The sequence below is a fragment of the Typopeltis vanoorti genome, chromosome 12 (genome assembly GCF_054136105.1).
Source record: "Typopeltis vanoorti isolate ZY-2024b chromosome 12, IOZ_Tvanoo_1.0, whole genome shotgun sequence".
Lineage (NCBI taxonomy): Eukaryota > Metazoa > Arthropoda > Arachnida > Uropygi > Thelyphonidae > Typopeltis > Typopeltis vanoorti.
In genome coordinates, this window is record NC_143560.1 from 107,598,199 (window position 1) to 107,624,588 (window position 26,390).

Here is a 26,390-nt window from a genome sequence, read left to right on the forward strand (position 1 = left end):
ACCCTTTAGATTTCTCTCATAATTAGCTTTGGCTTTCCTTACCATACAGCTCACCCTTCTTGCCTATATACTAGTCATGAGTATGCTGATCACCTTTTCTTTATATTCATTCCACAACTTTTATTTGTCTGAAACTCCTGCTTAATGAAGCTATTCATCCATCTAAGTTCATAAATGATTTATACTTCTGACTATAGTATACATGCTGACACTACATTCTTCAAACATCCCTTGACCAACATCCCATGCACCACCACCAACATTTCTCCCTTCCAAATTTTTATGCCATCCCACTGCTGAAAGCCAATTCCTTAGTTGTCATAATCACTTGCTTTGTAATTCCATATATATCCCTTCTTAACAGAAAATTTTCTGCATATCTCGTAATCTTCCAGATCAACACTTCATGATCACTTTTCCAGAGTAAAGGCAGCATTGCTAGATTGGTTACTGTTAAATTTTACCCTCCATTACATGCCACCTCAGGTGATTGTCTATCAGCAGCCATATAAATTCCACTTCCTTTCCTCCCTATATCTATATTCCTCCCAGTCTATGTCCCAAGAGTTGAAATTCCCCATAATAATTACTCGACCTGTACTCATCATGCTAATTTTCATCTGCATTCTCCTTTATACCCCCCCCCCAGAATATAAGCAGCAACCAACAGTTACAGTAGTTCCCTCCCCCGTCATCCACAGGGGATAATACATTCCAAGACCGACAGCAGATACCTGAAACTACGGATCGTACCAAATTCTATATATACTATGTTTTTTTTATACATACATACTATGATAAAGTTTAATTTATAAATTAGGCACAGTAAGAGATTAACAACAATAACTAATAATAAAATAGAACAATTATAACAATATACTGTAATAAAAGTTATGTGAAAGTGAATGGAATCTTAATAACCTCAGAAACAAAGGGGTAGAGTTTGTTTCCTTAGTCCATATGTTAGGACCTCAGATTGTAGGCATTAGTGAGACCTGGCTATCAGAATCCGACAACTAACTGGTATCAACTGTAATGGGTACACTATTTTCAGGAAGGATAGAGAGGACAGAAGAGGACGGGGGGGGGGGGGGGGGGGGCATGCTACTAATGATATTGGATGACTTGAATCTAGTTAGAGTTGAGACCTATGATTGTAGTACTTCTACTAACAGTATTTCATGTGGCAATGAGTTTGAAGCCATCTGGTGTGAGGTGGATCAATTACATAATGGGATGTTATTACAGACTTAGTGGATCGGTTGCTAGTGATGAAGAAATACATAGCCAAATAGAAAAGATGAGCGCAAAAAGAGTAATCATAATGGAAGACTTTAATTATCCAATATTGACTGGTTAGCAGTAGAATGTCATGAGAAGAATGAAAATGCGTTTATTGAGCTGTTGTGGAACAACTTCCTCAAGCAGCATGTGACAGAAGGAACTCGAGGTCAAAGAGTGTTAGAATTGATTATAGTGTCAGAAGGTGTTTCAGTTAAAGACGTAACTATTCTGTCTCCAGTTGGCGACAGTGATCATGCGGTACTCCCTTGGGAAGTGACTAAGTTTATGAATGTTCCATTCAGAAAAGGTTACATGCTGAACTACAAAGCAGGAAATTATGACCAACTGAGGAGTACACTGAGTTCAGTGGAATGGGATTGGTTGATGGAAGAGAAGAATATCGATAATGCATGGGAAGCATTTAAACAATACTTAAATGATGTGATATCAGAATATGTCCCGAGTTCAAAGAATAAATGGGGTAGGAGTCAAATGGATGTGTAATCATATAAAGCAAGAGATTCGTAAGAAAAGGATGATGTGGAAGGAATACCGTGTACGTAAGGATGATGTCCGTTATGAAAGTTATAAGCAGCAAGCTAGAATAGTCACAACTGTTGTACAGAAAGCAAAGTCTGAGTATGAAAACAAACCAAGAAAGAATGAACATGAAAGAATAACTCTTCTAAATGCAGCGAGGGTTACAGACGCAAAAGATGTCGTTCAACTAATGAGTGCCCATTTTGTTAAAAGTTATCAACCTGGTGTACACGACATTGAGTTCACTGCTACCTCTTCACTGGATGAAAAAACTCAGGTGTATGAGGACAAGGTATTAGAGCTGTTGCACAATCCGAATAAGAATTCAGCAATAGGGACTGATGGGATATCAGCATGTGTGCTAAAAGACCGTTCAGCTGAACTGGCTATTCCTTTGACCAAGCTGTTTAATATGAGTCTCAGAACAAGAAAGATTCTGCAGGAATGGAAAGAATATGGTAATTCCATTGCACAAGGGTGGTGCAAAGACTGATGTATCCAACTATTGACCAATTAGTATCTCAGGAGTGGTGATGAAGATTTTGGAAAAATTGGTTAGGGCTCACATTAAGAAATGGGTTGACTGTGAATCTCTACTTTGCAATGATTTCCAATGAAGACTTAAAAGAATTAGCCAAACAATTAAGTCAACATCCAAAGCAGGAGAAAGAAGATGAAGAAGGTTCTCTGAGAGATATAAAAACGGCCGATTAACAGCGTATCCTTGCAAGCATAGAGACATTGACTGATGAACTCTGCGAAATGGATCATGATTGGGAACGGAGTGCGAACGTAAAAAAGTGTGTAATTGCATCTATTCGACCTTACACTGAACTCCTTAAAGGAAGAAAAAGAAAATCTAGGCAATTAACACCGGATACTTTTTTTTTTGCAGTGATTCGAAACCAGGAACTTCAACATAGAAATATGTAATATCTTTCGAAGTTTCATATTTTTTTTATATAATTTTGTTTTCTTTTCGTTATTAATAATTTTATTTTAACAAAGCTTTAAATATTATGTTACACATACTTCATGTGCATATTTTTTTTACTGCACGGAACATAAATTTGAACCTCCCATTAAAATTTCATTCGTTTTTTGCCGAATCGGTTTATGCCCATTCCATTTACTTCAGGAACGGAAGTGAGGTGTCAACCGATGGATTCCTGTACTTTCAGTACTGCAAACCAATTATTAATAATTTACATTTGCAATATTATGCGTGTCCTTTAAGTTGCTAGGTGGAGCAAATAATGTGATCTATTACTATAGACATGCATATGTGCATTTTTAATGGCCATAATTAAAATAAATAAACTTCTTTTTTTTTTAGTAGTGGGAATCAGTAAATAACTACAGGGAGGGACTAATCCAATAAACTAAAAATATTGATCAGGTGATTCATTTAGACAGAGTAGGAATACATATGACTTGATGGAGCAGCAAATCATTTTGTACAATCTGTCATGCTTATTGTGGGTACTTATTTTTTAAGACTTTTATTCATTACATTATTCAAATTCAAAAAATTCTTCATCAGACTCAATATTGAAAGAATCAATTGTGTTAAAAATTTTGTTTGGTATTTCTTCAGCTTCCATTTCGGAAGATACATCGTCATGTGCATAATCATCATTGCTGGACACCACTGCATTCCCTTGTGCCTTAATGAAACCATTTCTTAAATTGTTTCTCTTCATAAATCCAAAAACCCAAGATGGGTAGGCCTTGAAATCCTTTATATTATCGTTTTGAGCAATTCTTTTCAATTCCTGCAACGCACAGACAGTAGACATTCTGATACCTTTAGCTCTTTCACTAACAACCCGATCAAACCATTTTTTTTTTTTTCTATGGTTGGCCACAAGCACCTTCTAAACCTCATAGCACGTTTCCTTGTATATAAACATTTCAGGACTGTTTCAGCCTTTCGCCATTCACGAACACTACTTTCTCCAAAACTCAACAATCTACCAGCTTCACAATTCCCTTTTTCCTTTGCTACTTCTACCACTTCAATCTTGAACTGCACTATGTAAGATTTTTTGGCACATGCATGTTATCTATACATCAAAAGGCGTGATAAAAATGTTGGGGATGCACGTTATACATTAGGTGCGCATTATCTATCGAAAAATACGGTAAATGTTCTTTGCATCCAAGACAGGATTTTAATCCAGGTTTTTTCAATTAAAGGGCATCATAAACAGATTGTGCACAGTTGGAGAGATATGGGAACAAGAATAATGATGTTGTGGCTCTCTCTGAAAAAACTTTCTCATGGTTCACAGAAAAAGTTTGTTCACTCTGTGGATATATGACTGAAGATATCAATTTAAATGTGCTAAATGTAAAGTTGTGAATTTTGGAGGGGAAGAATAGGAGATGCTGTATATTCAATTTTTAGGGAAATTTAGTAGATCTGGTAAGTGCAAATATGGTAGCATCATGTCTTTGGGTGCAATGACAAAGTAGGAAATGTCATCTGCAGAACATGATAGAAGGATGAGGAAGGGATGATATGATTGAGATATATTAATTGGTGTGGGATTTGTATCAGAATAATGCAGAATATATATACAGTAAAACCCCTTTTTTACACTTTCCAGGGGACTGATGGTAAAAAAGTGTAAATAGCAAGAAATGTAAAAAAGGCTAAAAGATGACTTACTGCTAGTATGTGACTCTACATACTAGATTACCATCCTTCCATTTGACACAGTAAAACCATTAATCCCCAACCTCGTAGCAAATTCAAGGGCTTTCGCTCGGAGTATGGTACCATCAAACTGGAATACCCGACGGTCTTGTAGAAACAAACCACTCGGCCACAAGTTTATCCAATTCATCATATGTCGATGTCCAGATATACTTTCGTTTTTTTTGACATAGCGCCAGATTGCTTTGCATTGAATTCAATGCTTGACATGTTTTTTACTATCGTGTTCAAAGTGGACACGGAGAGTCCAAGATCTTTTGTTAATTGCACACGTGTTCCAGCATGCCAATCTACATGTCACAGAATTGTCATGTTTTCTTCTACCGAAATGCATTTTCTGTCTTTTTTCTCCATGTTACTAACATGGATCATCCACCACCACCACAACTTGAAAGCAACATATCACATGCTAAATTACGTAGCAGAAATCTTGCAAAAATATGTGCTTCTGAATTGCGACTACGAACACTGACATTACAAGCTAGTGAGGCGATGTTTCACAAACTGTGGTTTATTCACTGATATCTAATATTCATGAGTAACAACTGTTACTTGGTAGAAATGTGAATGTGATTTCACAATTCGTGTATGATCCTTGTTCATGAGTTCAATACAGCACTGTGAATGTGAAATCACATCACAACACGTTACGGGTGCCACGAGCTACTGACAGTTTAAAATTACTGATATGAAATCTTCATATCAGTCAATTCATACTGTGATTAAAAAATCATGGTATCGCTCATCACTACATCACTGTAGCGATGTAGTGATGAGCCGTGATGGCGGAAACGAAACTACAGCCAAAAGCAACGCCATCTGGGAACAGAAATGCGCAGATTTCCACAGAAATCGATTTGAATGAGAGGAAATCGATTCGAAAATCAGTGTTGCCACCTGAGAAAAAATCACAAATCATGGGAAATAACGTCCACATCAAGTTGTTAATGGTGAGAAAACAATATATCAGTAAGAATAGGCCTTAAGACGGAACCAACGGAAAATGCCATAAATGGCAGGAAAACATAAATTGCGGGAATGTAAAAATGGGGTTTTATTGTATATATATATAGTTCTGTTTTGTATTTTGTTAGAGATCTAAACAACAGAGTAGGAAATGAATCCCACCAGACATATAGGAACATTTTGGGAAAATATGGAGAGAGGGACAAAGCTAATAATAATAGCAAGTATTTGCTGGATTTCTGCTCAGGATACAGACTAGACATTACTAATACCATGGTAGTAATGTCTGTCTTTCTAGAATTTCAACATAAAGATGTGCACAAGTTCACATTGGGAGAATACACAAGAAACAACAAAAGTCTCATTGACTATGTCATTGTTGATAGTGATATCTTCATGCTGGTTCAAGATAAAAGAGTGTACATAGGATATGAAATTGGAAGTTACTTGGTGGTAAGCAGGATAAAAATGGATGTTACAATGAAAAGAACAGTATGTAAAAAAGTTTTAAAAAGAATTAAAGGTGAGCAGGTAAACTATAGAATCAACAACTATACAAACATTATTGAAGAAAATTTGAAATAATTTGAAAAAAAAAAAAAAAAAAAACGAGATGCCAAACCTTGGCATCTCAGGGGCAAACTCTACACAAACCACTGATTGATTCAGCTAGGAAGGTATGTGGTGAAGTTGACTGCAAGGATAGAAAAATAAGAACCCAATGGTGGACATAAGAAGTTACAGAAGCGATTCTGGAAAAGAAAAAAGCATACGAAAAGTTCCTAGCAAATAAATCAGCAGATGCCCTAAAAATACAGAAGAAAATGTAAGAGAGCTAAGCTATGTGTAAGTAGCTAAACAAAAGTCATGGGGAAACTTTGGAAAGCATATAGAAAATAAATATCAGAAAGGTGGCAAAATGTTCTAGAAGCTACAGAAAAAGCTCAGAAACAAAGAGAAGAGTACTGTAAAAGGAATCAAAGATGATAAAGGTGACAGGAAAACTGAAGATAAGGATATCCTAGATGGCTGGAGTAATTACTTTGAAAGACCATTAAACAAAAGAAGAAGTGAGAGAACCATACTAGAATATTTTCAAGAGGAATGAAAGGAGTACATATCAACATTTAAAATTAAAAAAAAGCCATTAAAAACTTGAAATGTGGAAGGCTAACTGTAGTAGATTATATTTGACCGGAAATGCATAAGAATGGAGGTATAAAAGTTTTACAGTGACCACACTGCATAATTCAGAAAGCCTGGTCAAAAAGTTTAATTCCAGATGATTAGAGTAAAACACTCACAGTTCCAACTATAAAAAGGAAATAAAACTGAATGAAAAAATTAGAAGAATTGCTCTACTAAGTGTTCCAGGTAAGATTTATGCACGCATACTTGAAAAGAGGTTGAGAAATATTGTGGAAGAGAAACTTGAAGAACAAGATGGGTTCAAGCCAAACAGAAGTTCTGAAGATCAGATTTTCATTTTACAGCAGATAGTTGAGAAATTGCCCAGAGAAAAGTTTTTCTAAATACTATAAGTATATGGGATAGATGGAATATAAAATAACATTCCATAAAATAAAATAATACATAATCTATATGTCAGTTTTCAGTTAGCAGTTAGAATTGAAGGAAATATAGGAAGATGGTTTGATGTAAAATCAGGGGTAAGACAAGGATGCATATTATCTCCACTCTTATTCATCATCTATATGGATCACATTACAAGAAGGTGGCATTAGGCCTGATATCAGAATTGAAGGTGTCAAACTTAGTTCTTTGCTTTATGCAGAGGATGCTGTACTCCTAAACACATCTGGTGCAAGTTTCCAAGAACTGAATAGCTGTAACAAATTTGGCATGAAAATCACCAATAAAAAGACCAAAACTATAAAAATAGGCAGAAACAATGAACACATAAACTGCATTCTGAATGATGATCCTATAGAACAAGTAAAATATTACAGCTATTTAGCCACAGTTTTTATTGAAGATGGATAATTAAATCTGGATATAGACAACAGAATAAGCAAAGCTGGTATGGTGGATAGCCAGCTGAATAAATGTATATGGAATAAAAAAAGAAATTAGTCAAAACACAACTAGCAGTATACAAGACAGTGTTCAAACAAGTTTTATGTTATTAAACTGAGAGTTGGGCTAGAAATAAAAACTTGATCAAAGACTATAGGCCACATATATGAGAGTAGAGTTCTGAGAAATAATATTGGGAGTGAATAGATGGCATCAACAACAGAATCATATTGTGAAGATATTAGAAAGGAACTTTACATTATTAGCATTCAAGAATGTGTAAGCAGAGCTAATCTAAGGTGGTATGGATACCCAAATAGAATGGATGAGGATAGGTTAGCATAATAGGTGTTTGATGCCAAGATGGCAGGAAAGAAAACTCAGAGGAAGACCAAGGTCTAGGTGGATTGATTCAGTCAAAACTGCCTTAGAAGTACGAAATGTTATGAACCCATACACATTTTCTTCCAAAGTAATAGACTAATTTGGAGGAAAAATGTGGATAAGAGATTAATAATAATTTAAACTTAATCATATAAGTGTGCTGTCAGAATAGCCTGAACATCCCTTGAGGGTTCATATCAGTAAAGTGATTAAGATTTGTTTTAAACGGGAATAGCACAAGGAGTCACTCCACTAGTAAAAAAGGGAATGAGGAACAGTTTTAAGTACAGAACATAAAAAAACAGAATTTCTATGATTAACAAATTGAAATGATTAAGTAAATTAAATATAAAAATATTTTACTTTACTTACTTATGTATAACAACATTTACTGATGAATTTGTGCAGCTTTCTGACTGACGAATATTTTTAATTTCTCGCCACATATTCACAATGTTCTTGACCAAAGCTCGTTCTTCTCTTTCTTTAGCATCCCTCAATTTCTGAGTCCACCTAGAAAGGAAGAAAATCAAATGTAAACTATCTTGTCAAATAAAATGCTATTAATTTACCATTTAATATGAATACGCTGTATTTATATGATTGGCTTGTTACTTTTTATGAATTTTATACACTGTGTATATCAAGTTTAATTAATCCATTCTGAATGATAGGATGGAAGTACTCAGTAAAGAAAATGATCAGAGATAATAATAATGATAAAAAAAAACTGTGTTTCATAATAATACAGTGGCATCAATCATATTACAAATAAAACTAGAACTTATCATATAGGCATATCAACACTGCTACTAAAAATGGTCTAATTAAAACTAAGATTGAATTAAGTTAAAATTTTAGTTGAATCCTAAATACAAAATTACATTTAGTAATTTGATTAGTAAATGTAATTTGGTAATCAAATTTACTGCTATCACTTTAAATCATTCTGCAAAATGTTTGAATAAAATGATCTGACTGCAATCACAATTGTGTTACCTAATTTCAATGAACTCCATCCAGCCCCAGCATAGTGAGTGCTTTGTATAATTTTAAAACTGTTTACATATGCAAATGATCTAATAACTGTTTGCAATAGTGAGAGTCGAGTAAGTACCGAATTTAAATAAAATTTATACTCAATGAAATTTGATATGTCCAGACCAACTTTTATAATGATTCCAAATAAAGTCAACTTCACTATGGAAAAAAAACTCATAAGAAGAACCAGAATAGTTTGCTCTAGGTGAATTTTCTTTAGCAGAGCACTGTCCAATGGGACTTTGGTCAGGTATTTTCAGCAGCCTGTATCATGAGTTTGTTAGAACAGTGTTTGCTATATATTAATAATAATTATTAATAATAATAATAATTATTATTATTATTATTTGACACCTCCAGGGAGTCCAAAGACTCATCAAGGGAGGGCACCTGCTGTACAACTCTGTCTCCACCACTCAATCCATTAACTATGCCAATGCCATCTACCGCTGACCACCACCACTAGTATTTCCACAGACAATCACAAACATCCCTGCCCATGGCGGGATTCGAACCCACAGCCTTTTGGCTGGAGAGCAGATACACTAACCACTTGGCCAGCCTGGCTGGCTAGGAGGAATTCTTTAAACTTCAGGTTTAACTGTTTAAGTGATTTCAAAATAAATGCAAAACATACCTAAAAAGAAAGAGAAAAGTAGTTTTATATGTAGCATTCTATAAACAGTTGACATTTATCATCATATATCACTGGATAAGCTAACTCTTTTAACAAGAATAACTTGAAAAAAGTTGCAGTTAACTTCTCAAGCTATTTTTAATGCAGGTTCATGTTGATATGAACACGGTGCCCTAGGAGGAATTCTTGACACTTCAGGTTTAACTGTTTAAGTGATTTCAAGAAAAAATGTTTATATAAACATGGGCCTGATTCTAGAGAACTTGGGAGGAAAGGCAGGAGGAAAATAGATCCATTTCATGATTTGGCTGCTAGTAAATGCAGTGCTGCCCAACATAAGCATAACTGGTTTAGTTATTTGGTTTAATTCTCACAGTGTTCTCAGTGTTTGTAAACAATTTTGTTATTTGGGTAAATGTTTAACTGATTGCTTTTACTGAAAATATACCAACTTAATTTTTAAATGAGATATAAGGTGACATCTGTTTCATATATGGTTATATAATAGTAAACACAAGACTGCTGTTAAGGAATATAAATGGTGATTTCCTGACTATACTGTCCCTAATTTACAAGATCTTGCTGATGCAGACCAACACAGCTCTGAATAACTGAATCATTTGGTGCTGTACCTGAATATGCATTAAACACGAAGTGTAAAATAACTTGCTTCAAATAGTATAGTGCAGTCAGTCCTAGAACAAATATGCAATAAATATCTGCACACCATGGAATTTTTGAAACTGAGTGTTTGAAGGACATTAGTGAAACAAGCATTTATACTAGAACCATTTGAAAAAAAAAAAATAAATAAATACAGCATCTTAAAGAAGCAGAATATGAGCAGCAAGTGAACTTTTGTAGCTGGATGCTCAAAAATTAAAAATCTTCAAAAATGTGTGCAGGTAAAATTTATTCACCAACAAAGCAACATTTACTCAAGGTGGAGTGAATAACATTTGTAATAAACATTCACATCATCATCAAATTCCAGGCATGTGTACCCTCAGGAAGGGTGCCAGATATTAAGATAGTGCTGCATGAAAAAGTTACATCATTACTAACCTCTGACTGACAGTTTTCCTCCAAATTAATCTACTGTTTGTCAATAGTCCAATATCATATCTTATATTTCTGTCTTCTAAGATACTCTTACTGTGTCAAACCACATAGATCGTGGTCCTCGGCTGGTTTTTCCCCCATGCCAAAATGGTAAAGAATACTTATTTTGCTAATCTTTTCTCTCTCACACACTGTGTTTAAGTGACTATACCACCTTTGATTAGCACTGCTAACACATTCCTGAATGCTAACAATGCCAAGTTCTTTCCTAATATCCTCTTTTTAATATGAGATTGCCATTCATGATGCCATCTGTTCACTCCCCTAATCTTTCTTAGAACTCTCTTATCTGTAATCTCGTCTTTGATTAAGTGTTTTATTTTTAACCCAGCTCTAAACATTTACCAGCTAATGAAAATCCTGATGCAAATCAACCAGCATTAGAAATGAATTTTCAGTGCACATTTTTAGTAAATGTGCAGTGCAAATTTGTTGGTAAGTAATTAATCTGGCCAAATTTGTTCAACGCTGTGTCCTATTCTTTTACAAAGTGAGCTGGCAGGTTTTCTGAATGTTATTCTTTTAGAGATTCAATGGCATTCTCTAAACCATTACTACACCAACATACTGGTCGAAGAAGGTTGCTTTCATTATTAGCCAGCTAGATCTACTGACCTTAATCCTTTAGATTCTTGTGTCTGGGATCACATGAAAGCATTAATGACAGTTTAGTACACACAAAAAAGTACACACAAAAGATGTTGCATCAAAGAATTTTGGACTCTGAAAACCACATTCAAAGTGACCCACCAACAACAGAGAGGATAGTGCAAATGATTCAAGTATTACAATACACAGAAATGCAAATCCAAGTATAAAGAGGGCATTTTGACAATTATAAGAACTATATTGATATTCATTTCTTAAATAAGAATGGACAGAAGCAGAATACCTAAACAAATTCTAAATTACTACCCAAAAGGTACTCAATGCAGAGGAAGACCCTTAAAAAGATGGAATTGAGTCTGGAATAGGCCACTTGGCCTATAAGCCTGATTTCCTAACTTAAGAGTAACTTTTATAATATTAGTCATTTTGTAACTTCTAATTCTAAAATAAACATTTAATATTGTATTTTAGTTCTTTCTAATAACTGATTGCTATACTAGTCAGAAATCAGACCTGTGCTGATTTCCCTCCCTGCTTAAAATCAGTCAAGGAATAAACCTCAATGATGTTTAGCCCCCCCCCCCCCCCCATCAATATATTTACACACTGATACATACTTGTGTATGTATGTGTGAAGCAAAGTTATCTATTATTATCTGGCATCATCCAGTATTCAATTTCTAGCTAACTCAATTATCTGATGCTTGAATGAGCTGTATTTAAAATGGATTGATAAGGCCATAGAATATGATGACTAATGCACCCAACTTAATGAGCACAATGAAAACTGCATCTTGCTGCAAGTATTTAAATACTACAAGAGAATGTACCAATCACCCCAAGATAAAAAGACTACATCATTTGCAACCAGATTTATGAAACATAAGATATAACTCAGATTAAAGGATACAGATATTTACAAGAATTTACAAAAGATAAAAAACAATGAATAAATATTGAAGAATATTTATTCAGCCAAACAAGGAAGAGGAGCATATTATGCAGAGCAACTCAGAAATTGTTTCTCAGAATAATACTGTTGGCCTAATATAGAGAAACATAGTTGTCTATGACTGAGTATTGCATGGCCATCCTATAACACAGAGTAAATAACATACATGAATAACTGTACCTTGAGGTATATCTGGATGAGTGCAACAATCTCTCGAATGCATAACAATGCAAATCATTTTACCCCACAGTAACTTTTTTTTCACACTAACTTGAGATTTCAATGATAACAGACAACTGTTTTGAGGCACGTCGACACTTAAAGATGGTGACCATACACAATATATCGTTAAAAACTTATAGGATAACTACCATTTTAAAGAATAGATACTTATACACAACACAACACATTGCAGTAAGCTAGCAGAAACCATTCTGACAAATTATTACAACAGGTTTAACATCTGAAAGAGATATATATAATAAAATGAATAGAATAACTGCCTTTTAAATGATAAAAAATGGCATTAAAAATAGTCAACATATAAAAAAAACATTTTGAGGTTTTTATTATTTAGAGTATATTTTTTAGCATCTCTTGTCAGTGTCCTTGTGCTATATTTCAATAATGGAAACTACCATAAGTCTATTTACCTATAAGTCATTGTCCAACCTGCCAATATTCAAGGACTATATTTTACACTGCACACACTACAGGATTTTATGGCATGCAGTGTTTGCATCCCAACAATTAGAAATGTGGCAGGAAAGAGACCAAGGAGTGCATGCCGGCATAAAATGTAAGAAATTGGAAGAGCTTGGAGACATCAGAAAGGGACAGAGAACAAGTAACCATCCCTGAAATCAGTATAAGGAGAGTGTAAAGGGAAGTTATGAGCAGGTAGTACTTTGCATGGTAAACTTGGTGAGTATGCAGAAACAACACAGAAAAAATATGTGCTTTTCTGGGAAGGGAGAATTTATTTGAGAAAAGGAGAACTCCTCCAGATTTTGGGAAAGTGAGAAAACTTTTGTAAGAATTTAGAGATGAGTAACGTGGGATGTCAGATATGAATATAGGTTAAAAGAGTATAATCAGCAATGTTCAGTAAAACTGAAAAAAAAAAATTTGGTATAATTGAAACATAAGAAAGGTCACCATATAAAAAAAAAAAATAAAGAAATAATAATAAAAAGGATAAAAACAGATAGATTTGATAAGAGTGCAATAACAATCCTTAGAGGCTGAATAAATTCAACATTCAATGTAGGAATGGGTCTGGAAGTAGTTCTCAGTTAATATTTCATTAGTACCTATGATTTTTTCCAAAATCCTTTGGAATACCACTTTGTATTCAGTGATGGTTCATGTGGATATTTTGTAGTTATCATGCAGATAAGATCAAAGTATGACTTTATAGTGTTTTGCAGTGAAAATATTGAGAATGATCAGTTTCCTGCTGGAGGAAGGGCTATTTTTAAGGAACAGCTTCTGAGAAGGATGGTGATACAATTTTCAGAACTGACGGAATAGCATGTTACATATGAAATTATAAGTCTCGTTTGATAGGCATTTAGGAATCATTATTTTATTTCTGTAAACATATGTGTTGGCTGTTTGATAACTAAGGAACATGTTTCTTAAAAGAATATCTGTGCTCAGATATTGCACAGACCTAGCAAAGATTCAAATCGTATGTAAGATTTAAAGAATCTTTATAAAGATGTTTTATTAATGCTTATATTTCGCTGATTTTCAACTCAGCATCATCAGAGCACAACACACTTGTAAACGCGACAGTGAGTGAGTGAAACAATATAATTGCAAAAGACAAAAGATCTAAAGTCCTATTTTTGGCGCCCTCTAATGGAAAAAAATAAAAACCAGCAGTTATCCAGGAGTTTTTCTTAGGATAACCGTCTCCCAAATTTTTGGCAAATTAATGCAACCATATTTGTTAAGGTTGGGAGAATTCTTCAAAGCCATTGCTGACTCAAAAAATAATCTTTCAGATCTATAACGACTCCTAAATAGCACATTCGTTTTTCCTCAAATTTCCCCAAGATATTTTTGAATTATTTCAATTTACCATGAATGCAGGTTACTTTACATGGGGGGGGGGAATTCTACAAACAGATTAATGGTACTGCTATGGGTTCCCCCTCTCTCCCCCGTTAGCGAATTTTTACGTGGAACACTTTGAAAACAAAGTACTTACCACAGCTACATACAAACCACAAGTTTGGTTACGCTATGTAGATGATGTGTTTGCCATCTGGCCCCATGGACAAGACACTTTGAATGCCTTTGTCACCTACCTAAACAGCCAACATCCCAAAATTCACTTCACAGTAGAAAAAGAATCAAATAACCGTTTACCATTTCTTGACACATTAGTCACCCGACTTTCAGATGGATCACTATCTTTTTCTATTTACAGAAAGCCTACACACACAGGAAGATACCTATATAAACAATCACATCATCATCCAGCCCAACAGTACGGCATTTTAAAAACACTTACACACAAAGCCAGAGCCATTTGTTCTAACGATACAGCTCTGACCACTGAACTCCAATACCTGCACCATACGTTCTTAGCCAACGGCTATAATCCCTACAAAATAGATAAAATACTACATAGGCCCATTACTCTGCCCTCCCCCAATACACAAGAATACAACACGACCATTTCTATTCCCTATATCCGAGGTACATCGGAAAAGATAGCCAAAGTATTGTTGAAACATGGCCTTCGCACCACTTTCAAACCTCATGTCAAGCTGGCAACTCTGATCCTAAGGAGCTTGCCTAAGGATGAACTTCACTCTTTAGCACACCCAGGAGTGTATGAAGTTCCATGTGACTTGGCCTATTATAGGCAAACAGGAAGATCAGTGAACATCCGCCTGGAAGAACATGAAAGATACATTCACTACTATTACTATGGCAAGTCAGGACTGGCAGACCATGCTTTGGACATTCCTTCGGACAGGATTAGATGGAGGAAAACGAATGTGCTATTTAGGAGTCGTTATAGATCTGAAAGATTATTTTTTGAGTCAGCAATAGCTTTGAAGAATTCTCCCAACCTTAACAAATATGGTTGCATTAATTTGCCAAAAATTTGGGAGACAGTTATCCTAAGAAAAACTCCTGGATAACTGCTGGGTTTTTTTTTTTTTCGTTAGAGGGTGCCAAAAATAGGACTTTAGATCTTTTGTCTTTTGCAATTATATTGTTTCACTCACTCACTGTTGTGTTTACAAGTGTGTTGTGCTCTGATGATGCTGAGTTGAAAATCAGCGAAATATAAGCATTAATAAAACATCTTTGTAATAAAAGTGTTTGTGGTGTTGTTAATACCGTGAAAAATAAGTCATGAATAACCATCAACACCTAAGCTTATCTGTTAGATTAAATCTTTATAAAGACTTTTTAATGAACATGAGTTAGCCAACTTCATATGAAAGTAGCAGATTTTCCTCCCTGCAAAACAGAAAATTAGACAGAATACAATTCACACTTTAATAAGCATACTAATTATATAAATAGAATTAAGTGCCCTATTATGATGTCAGTTTGGTTCATATGATGCTAGGTTACTTGAACATAACAGGAAATTCAGCATAACAAGGAAAAGACATGATGGAAGGAGGGAAGGATCACATTTAAAGGAACAAAAATTTTTAAATCTTGCAATAGTGTTATTAAATTTCATTTCAGAGAAGCTTATCAAAGTATGGTGATGTTTTTCAGAATACCTTGTACTAAAAACACTCATTAATTACAATTAATTAATATTCAAATAAAATCATTAAAAACCTACCTGATTTCTTCTTTATAGTGATTGAGCCTTTCATGTCTTTCATTATCAAAACTTGAGTCTTTGGAATTAAGTGATTCCTTCAAACTTGAAACTGCTGACCTGAGAGATTGTAGCTGAATAATAATAATAATAATAATAAATTATTATTATATAACACCTCTAAGGATATATTGCAAGAGAACACTCCACACCACACAGCCAAGCACCTACACTACTTAATCCTCCATGTACACACGAACAGCGTTTTTGTCCTGTCTGCTAACTGTGTGTATTCTCTGACTAATTTGCATGTAAGTGGGATGAAAAACCTGAGTTTCTGGAATAAAAAACTGCTATCTCCATATGAGATCAGTTAACTCACCTTCAATTGAAAAATACTCATATAAAGATTCTTTTCAACATGATGAGAATCAAACACAGCTCTTTTCCAATCAGTGGGCATAATGTCTCATTCTTCCAAATGAAATATGGAGGTAATAATTTAGTATACCATTCAGTGGCTATCCCCTTCTCACCAATACTTCAAAGACCACCAGTGTCAGCAAGACTTAAGTAATGTGAAATCACAACAGACAAAAGTAATACATAACAAGCATATATATACAATATATAATATAGCAAGGTTGAGAGATTAAACAAGGGAAGTGAGAGAGCAAGGGTCTGTAGAAAGTATAATGTGTTAGTGGATTGCATGATTTGAATGAAATTTGGGAACCTGAAGTGAAGAATACCAGATGAAAGGCAAAAGGCAGTGGTGGATATAAGACTAAGAATGATAGCAACAGCTGGTGTAACTGTGAAAATGGAAGAAAGTCTAGCTGAGGAAGCAACAGCAGGAATAATTGCTAGAGTACAAGAATTTAAGGATGAAATGATTAAGATGAGGAATGAGATGAGGCATGTACAGAATGAAATTAGATATATGGTAGATACAAATGGGAGTATGTAAAAGAATAAAATGAAAGATAGTGGAGAGAAAAAAGCAGCCAACTCGAGAATAACACTATATGGAGATTCTATCATAAAAGATGTGGTGGATGAGAGGGTGCACAGGGTCTGTTTTCCAGGAGGGAAAATAAAGAGTGATTGAGGCTCTGGATAGCAGTAAGCATGTGAGGGAATAAGTGACTGTGGCTGGAATAAATGGTTTTCTTGGGCATAGGGAGAATGTGAGATTGGATGTCAGGAGATTAATGAGGAAAGTGAAAGAGAACAGTGTGAGAGGAAGGATGGTTTGTGTGTTACCCAGGTATCACAATGATGAGTTGTGTTGGAGGGCAAAGATCTTGAATGGAATGAATAGGATGAGTATGAGAGACAAATGGAACTGTATAAGAGCAATGAAATGCATCTGAATAGTTTTGAACTGAGTCATTTGGAAAAGTTGCTGCTGGAAAGAAGTGTAATGTAAACAAGTTATCAGTGTAAGTTCAGAGATTATGTAAATGAACAAAAGAGTGAACAAGGCGAGACTGATGTGGTTGTGAATGTGAGAACAGGAATACAAGCTGGATATGGAAATGGAGTAGACCAAGGGAGTCAGAGACACAGAATATGGAAAGTAAATTCTGCAAGTAGTAATGAATGCATGTATCTGGATGGTCAGCATAGGAATGGAATGGCTTGGAATATACAAGGGGTGAGTCTTGGGGGGAGAGGGGATGAAAGAAGGTAAAATGACATGAGCAAGTGAGGGGAAGTATCTGTAACTATAGATGGGGGACAGCAAAAGTAGGACTGATAATAGACCAAGAAATGATAGGCTAAAAAGCTTATTTACAAATGCCAGGAGTATCGCAAATAATGGACATGAAATTGTTGCATTGATTGAGTTTGTGTGCCTGAAAATAGTTGGAGTAAGTGGAAAATGGTTGGATGAGGATTACATCTTGATGGGAATAGAACTAGAGGGATATGATGTTTTTCATAAAGATAGGAAAGGTAAGAAGGAAGGTGGAGTGCAACTGATGATAACAGAGGAATATGCCTACACAAGGTTGAGATACAAGGAGAAAAAAAGTACCAGTGGTTTTGAAGAAGTATGATCTGAAGTGGAGGAATATTGATTGGAATGAAGAGAATTCATCAGAGAATAAGGAGAATGAATTTCTCAGTTTTTTAAGGAAGAACAATCTCAGGCAATTTGTTATGGAGGACACATAAGGCTTAATCATCTTATATCTGCTTATATTTTCAGAAGATGTGATTGTGAATGGTGTATCTAAGCTTTCTCTGGTTGGTGAGAGTGACCATGAATTGATAACATGGGTTGCAGCCAGTCATATGAGAACTTTTTCATAAGGAAGAGTTATGTGTGGAACTACAAGGCTGGTGATTATGAAAAGCTTATGAAACAACTGGGAGCTATAGAGGAAAGAGGAGTTGAGTGGGACGATGCACTGATTGACTTTATGTACAAGAAAATACTTGGAATAAGTGAAACATGGTTGGATGAGAAAGACATCTTGATGGGAATAGAAATGAAGGGATATCCAGATGCTGCATGGGCATTAATCAAGTGTTATTCAACAACAGCATCTGAGTGCATCTCAAAAGTGAAAAGGCTAAACATGGTAGGTGTAAAATGTATGAATGAAGAGATTAAGCATGAAACCTGGAAGAAGAAGGCACTGTGGAAGTGACACAAGATAAATGTTGGTAATGATCAGTTTCACGAGGAGTACAAACTGCAGGACAGAAAGGTGAGTCAGTTCATAAAGATGGTAAAAGTACAGTATGAGAAGAAATTAGCCAATCAACTGAAGAAAAATCCTAGTGAGTTCTTTTGATAAGTATCAAGTAAAAGAAAAAATTACTATGGAAGGATGATGTTAGTTGATGACATTGGCAGATTGGCAACCACTCCAGAGGATATAATTGAAGTATTCAAGAATTAGTTTGGTATCCCAAACTGATACATTCTGATCCTTGAAGTATCTCAAGGATCAGAATGTATCAGTAGAGTGGTATCTCTACTGATACATTCTGATGTATCAGTAGAGATACATCAGAATGTATCAGTAGAGTGGTATCTCAAAAGAGGAAAGTCACTAGTGTTGTGCCACAGGGATCTGTTTTGGGACCATTATTGTTTAACTTGTGTGTTAATAATATTGGGAACAGCTTAACTGGAGATGTGCAGCTGTTAGTCAATGATACAAACTTTGAAAGGGTTATGAGAAGTAGAGCAGATGTTTTGGCCTTGCAGCAGGATCTGAATAGATTATGTAAGTGGGAAAATCAGTGGAGTTATCAATTGAATGCTGCAAAGTCTTGAAATTTGGTAGGCAAGGTTGGGATGCAGGTTATGCAATTAATGGGGAAATTTTGAAGCAGGTGGAGGAGATGAGAGATCTGGGAGTGATGGTGGACAGAAACTTGAAGTTTAGGAGTCACATTGTTAAAACTAAGAACATCCCAATGGATTATGGCAATTATGAGGAGGACACTGACATGCAGAAGCAAAGAAGTTATGGTTCCCATGTTGAAGGCTTTGTTCAGGCCACATAAGGATTATTGTGCACAAATTTGGTTGTCTGATTTACAAGGGGATGAGGATTATTGGAGAGGTTCCAGAGAAGGTTTACCAAGTTAGTGTCAGGTCTATGGAAAGTTAGATATGAGGAAAAATTGAGGGAATGCAATTTACAGAACCTTGAAAATAGAAGAGGCAGAAGAGGGGATATGATTGAAATATGTTGGTGAGAGGTTGTTACTAAATTAATGTAGAGGATATTTTTCATATAGTAGAGGAAGCCAAGAGTATACAGATTCCATTCATGGAAGCTGTACAAGGAGGGTGTGAACAGTGGAGTGAGAGGTGGGTTCTTTGTATGGAGAATGATTGGTAAGTGGAATGCACTGCCTGAATGAGTGTGATGAGTGCAGAAACTGTGAATGGGTTCAAGGTATGGTTCAATGATCTTTTTGCATGTAACAGTATAGACCTCCCTTGATGAGTTCTTTGACTCCATGCAGGTCAGATGCTATTAATATTAATAAGAGAAAAATAAATATTTTGTGATACAATCACAAGAACTTCTGAGCAGATTCAAAACAACCAGTTCATCTTTTCATATCTTCCAAGACAGAATTTTTTTTTGTTAAAAAAAAAAGCTCACTTAATGAAACATGGATATTTGTTCTAGTGATACAGCTTTGCCATCAAATTTAATTTTATGTGCCACACTTTTTTTAGCTAATGGTACAATTCAATCCCTGAAAAACATAAAACTATACTGAAGCAGGCAAAATAGCTGTAATCATAATAAAACTATACTCCATTGGATATTAAGAAATTCTTCCTGTTAGAATTGACTTATGACTGTAAACAATGGTACAATATAGAAAACTATCTACCATGTTTCATTGGTCACTACGAGTTTCTTATAACGAGAATGGACTAACTTGATGAATAGGAATGCAAGACATGATAATTAATAAATGACATAAAACGAATTTACCTTACGCATTTTTATTAGTATAAAATTTTGCCCTAGTTAAAGACATTTTCAGTATGACTTTCAAATTAAACAACAAGAAGAGAAACCAGCATAATTGGCAGCATATTCAAAAAGCATAAACTGCACATACATGATGTAGAGCATGGTCTATAAGGTTCTAGTAAAAATAACTTTAACAAGATTAAATAACACACATACACAAACACACACACGCACACACAGCTTGGAAAGACGTCAACATACACCATAGTGTGAGGAACAAACAGACATTGCACCCACCTTAAAAACATGTAGGACCTCCTTTCACTGCGATGAATGCAGCAATTCAATATTTGATTGCGAAATTGTGAAAAGACATACTTTTCACAAGCATATGATAGCAATCAATGAGAATTTTGGACCATTCTTCCTGTAGGCATGTAATGATGTCCTTGACTGTTGTGGAGTGGATGTCCCTTTGTAAAATCTCGAACAATAAGTTAGTCAATAACTTTTCATGCTCGGTTTTACAAGGGTCTTAAGTCAGAATAATACATCATGAGATATAATGTCAAGTTGATGTAAAGCATATATAAATAATTAGTTATAATGTATAATATATGTATGATTTGTTATTACCCATAAAACGATTGTGCTCAACACAAAGGAAAAGAATTATTCTTTGTTAAAGTAATGAGTCAGCAGAAAGGTTGCCTAGATTAGTAAAGAACAAAAGGAAAGCCCTGAAGGAAAAAGTTTCAGAGACTTGTGAAGGTTAAAATTCATCAAGAACAAAGATGTTGGTAAAAGTGCATGAAAGTGGCGTTGACATGGCTGAAGATAAGCACAAAAATTACAGAAGTAAAGACAAAGAATGGAAAAGGATATTTAAGCGACCTGGTGAGTAGGAATCGGAGTTCCTGGGTGTTCCCAGTGTAAGAGAAGTTCCAAAGTACAGGTTGCTATGCTCTCAACGACCACCGGCACCTGTGGCCGGGAACCGAAGGAAAGGTCTTGCAGATGAACTGTGATATTATCTTGCAGATGAAATCACAGTTTAAACAGATCTCCCCAGGAATTTTCCCGATAAAAAATCTTCCAGTTGTCAGCTACAGAGAAAAATGGAAAGGGAGGACATCGCTCGTAATAATTCGTATTGAGCCACCATAAGGATTAAATGCATTGCCGACATGTCCTAGTGAGAAATAGAAATGTCACAATCAAGACAGAAGAACGAGTTATCCTGATGGAATTTTAACTGAATACAAAGGACTATTTGTAAAGGAAGATCTGCAAGTGGTTGTAATAAGTGATTCTCTTGTGCTATGGATATGTGCAACTGTGAGAAGGTATGCAATAAGTTATCTAAATTGTGTATAATACTGTATTGTATAGTAGTGTAGTGTATAATATTGTATTGTAGAATAGTGTATGATAATCAAGATTTAGATAGGCTAGGGAAGTGTAGCCATTACCTCAGTTAGAATAAATGCTTGCAAACAATACACTGATCTGATACTTGTCAATGCACTATCTCAAAAAATATCATGAACCTGTGTGCTAGTAGGAAATTGCCACGACTAATCTAAGTGTTGAGTAAGATAATGAGAAATTTCTGTTAACGTTATGAGCCCCTGCTTTGCCATTATTCCACATTTCAATCCCTCATTCTCGGAAGTACAGTCTGGCTGGCGCAGTCCAAAAACAAATAAATTTTGCCAGACTGAAGAGCGTAAGGGACTGAATAAGTCGTAGACATATGGCTGGCGGCAATCGGAATTAAGGCCAGCCATATTATTATTATTATTTGACACCTCCAAGGAGTCCATAGACTCATCGAGGGAAGGCACCTGCTCTACAACTGTCTCCACCAACTGACCGCAACTACACCAACACCATCCACCACTGGTATTTCCACAATCACAAACATCCATGCCCACGGCAGGATTCAAACCCGCAGCCTTTTGGCTGGAGAGTGGATATGCTAACCATGCATGATAAAGATTAAGACAAGGCAGAAAAGGGGGGGGGGGAATGTCAATCCAGCATGAGTGAGTTAAAAACATAAAGGTAAAAACTTTAGTTAATTTTACAAATATATAGTACGTACTTGAATGAATATAAATAAAAAACTTTACACCCTCACCTCAACCGATTCTTCCACAAATGTTCAATAGGGTTGGGATCGGGGCTTTGTGGAGGCCAGTCAAGTGTGATGACGTTCATGTCCATAAACCATGCAGTTACAGCAACAGCCTTATGACATGGTGCATTGTCTTGCTGAAAGAGACAACAGCCAGTGCCATAGAAATGCCTCAAAGTAGGAAGGAAGGAAGTTTTGAAATGTCCAGAATGTTCAGATCCCCTTCAGAGTTCAATGTTCGTGGCACCACAAAGAGTTCAGAGGATAAATCAGGAAAAACAGGATCATACCATCACACTGCCACCTCCAAATTTCATAGTTGGGATTATGCACTCTGGTAAAAGACGTTCATTGGGCATCCATCACACCTGTCCATCTGTTCAGTAGCAGATCTAACATAATTCATCACTCCATAACACAGCTTTCCAATCTTCAGCATTTTACTGTACATGCTCTTTGCACCACTGAATATGATGCTGCATGTTGGTTTGGGTAACGTGGGTCTTGCATATTGCGGTCCTATCCTATCGTGGAAACCCATGTTGTGAGGATTGGTTCTGAATGCTTTTGTGTAGATTTGTGTTCCAGTTGATGTCCAGAACTCTGCATTCGATGTCAGCCAACGAATGGTGGATTTTACATATTATCCTAAAAATAGCATATAGCATCGCACAGTTCAGTGAGTGTGGTGGGTTGTCCACTGCAAGTTGCAGTGGACTTCCTGTGCTTCAATCTCAGTATGGTATCACTGATTGTTGACCTGAGATGGCCCAATTTGTCAACATTTTGCCAAACAGATAGGTCTGCAACATGGCATCCTATCACAATGCCTCTTTCAAACTCCATCAGTCCCCTTCTCACAGCCATTTCAACCAGACACAGTTTCACTGAATTGGGATCATATTCCTCCAATTTATAAAGAAACAAGTAACTCATTATATGGCACGATGCACCTTGCCCATGGAGGGTGGGTGTCAGTTGACTTTTTTCCAAGCAGCGTATATATCACAGTTTAGAAAATATACAGGAAAACCTTGCTTAATTCGATTAATTAATCCATCAATTAATGCATGCTAAGCAAAATCGAGTTAAGTGAATACAATAAACAATTGGAATAATTATAATTCATCCATCAGTTAGCGTAAATTGGAAAAAAATATTACAGTATAAGCTATATTAGAGGACAAAATCACTAAAGTTAACAAAAATTAATTGCTTAAATTTTTATTTTTATTTTATTTTTTTTAAATAACGAAACCTGTGGTGCGTTCATAATTAGAAGAAACACACGTATAAACCACAGTGAAAATTATTTAATTGTAAATATTTCATCCTAAGTATCTTAGGACATCATCAGTACAGTATTTAAACAAAAATTAGGAATAACATACAGTTAGGGCTCATGATTACAATAGAATCTCATGAAAAACGTGCAAAACGTGCTAAAGTAGTAAAAAAAAAAAAAAAATGTTAATTATTTAACACAGTTTTGAATGATAATTTCCCATACTTTAGGAATAGTAAGAACATCGTTGCGGTTTAGGTTTGGTCTATGTAGTAGGGCTTCAGAACTTTCTTTGTATAAACGTTCATGTTTAAATATAGATCTATGTAAAAGTTTAACCTTTTCCCAATGGATCCTATGGTTTGGATTTTCAATTCCGTGTTGAGAGAGGCCAGATTTCTGCGGTTTAAGAAGACGAATGTGGTCTTGATGTTCCGAGATGCGTTTCTGAACAGACCTACCTGTCTGTCCAAAGTAAGATAATTTGCATGAGCATGGAATCTCATAAACACCAGGTAACAAACCTTAGGAGAAGGTAATAAGTTGTAAATTTGGTTGATAGGTTTGTAAGTAGTGGCAAAATTGTATTTCTTCATAATTTTAGAAAGATGTTCTGAGATGCCTTTAACGTAAGGTATGGGAATCCTATGCACTTCTTCCTGTCTGGTTTGATGTATGCAGAAGTGACTGATGATTTTTTGAGTTGTTTTGGGATTATATCCATTTAGGATGGCTGTATTTTTGATAACTTCTAATCTTCTAGTTTCTTCTAATTAATTAAATTTTTATTTAATGTGTAAACATTTGACTGAGCTACTTTTTTACAAAAAAAATTAAGTAAAGATGTTTGAATCGTGCTTGACTTTTTCATCTTGTCATGCAATTTGCAATAGCTGGCGATCGCTTTATCAAGATTTCGGCAGACTTTGAAGCTTCGTTCCATATCAGGATCAGCATCAAACAAAATTTCCTTAGCATACTCAATGTGATTGAAAACTAGCTAAAGTTCTTTTGCAGTTAGCTTCTTAGTAGTAACATTCTTTTCTTGTTCGCACTCCTTATCTTCTTCTTCTTCATATGCATGCAGTTCTTCTAGTTGAAGGAGACCATTCTTGCTTAACTGTTCTGAATGGGAATTGAGCAAGTTTCTCACATCTTCATTATCCATTTCATTAAATCCAAGTTCTTTTCCAATTGTGCTGATTTCTTCAATGATGTTAGATTTTGGATTTTGTACATGATAAACTAAAATAGGCTCTTGAGTTTAAAGTCACCTTCTGTATTGCCTCCTAATAAAAGTGTATGATGACCTTTAAATACTTTGCATCCAGGTTGAGATACTTCAGTTTTAACTAAGAAAGTTTTTGTTGCCACACGTTTACAAAAGAGACCAATTTTGTGGACATTGAATATTTGCCGATCGTCATAATCATCCTCCTGAATTATTCTTTGCAATTCTTCAGGAAACTTGGCCACAGAATCTTTATCAGCAGTAGCAGACTCCCCAGTTATTCTTACATTATGCAGTCCAGTTCGATTTTTAAATGGGCAAACCATCCAATATTTGTCGTAAAGTTTCACATTCCTCTTGAAATTTGGTCTCTTTTAATGAGGTAAAAATATTGAGAGCTTTTCCCTGAATATTCCCTGTACTAAGAAGTATTCTTTTTTTTTTGGTTATAATCCTTAATCCAGAATGAGAGAAGACACTTCATCTCAATCATTAAATGGCTTCTATTTTGGGTGATCTGCATGCTTAAAGAAGCAGTAGCAACTTTTCCTTGGTCTTTGTATTCTTTGCTCTTATTTAATATAGTCCAAACTGTAGAATCACTGTATCCCAGGTCTCGCACAATCATTGTATTACTAGCAAGATTTCTTATCTCTTAATGACTTCCAGCTTTTCTGCTCACTGCAGACTGGCAACAAAAATTTTGCATAACGTAAAATTTCACATAATGTAAAAAAAATCGCATTAACTGATTAATCACTAGCTTAAAGTGAGAAATATTATCATTTCACTCAATCGTGCTAACTGATTATCGCACATATCGAATTCATGTTAAGTGAGGTTTTCCTGTATATCACAAGCAAGGAAATGATTACTGAGACAATGATAAGACACTGTCTTTCATAACACTATTCATTATCTTAACTAAGAAACAGAGAGATGTTTTTAGCATATGTATGTACACATAATTTAATTTTTGCCTAATTTTGCAACCAGAATTATAAATTTGAACAATGTTCATAAATGCCAAATTTTATTAAATGCCTTGAAGACAGGTAGAAAATGTTATCACCATTCTCTTAATGTTATCAGCTGCAGTTTATAAAAAAAAAGTCTTTCACTTCTAAACTTGCTGCAATGGAGCATGATAGTTATTTCCCATTTGA

General features: G+C 35.2%; 1 protein-coding gene across 4 annotated transcripts in view; it reads right to left on the reverse strand.

Annotated features, from left to right (window-relative positions):
* The window catches only part of Cc2d2a (Coiled-coil and C2 domain containing 2A), a 518,960-nt gene that overhangs the window by 295,873 nt on the left and 196,697 nt on the right, over positions 1–26,390 (reverse strand). For all 4 annotated transcript variants that reach the window (XM_090401677.1, XM_090401676.1, XM_090401674.1 and 1 more), the window contains exons 15-16: positions 16,124–16,236; positions 8,306–8,446 (exon numbers count right to left, since the gene is read on the reverse strand). In XM_090401677.1, the coding sequence (XP_090257803.1) occupies positions 8,306–8,446; positions 16,124–16,236 (254 nt within the window). The remainder of the gene's footprint in view (positions 1–8,305; positions 8,447–16,123; positions 16,237–26,390) is intronic.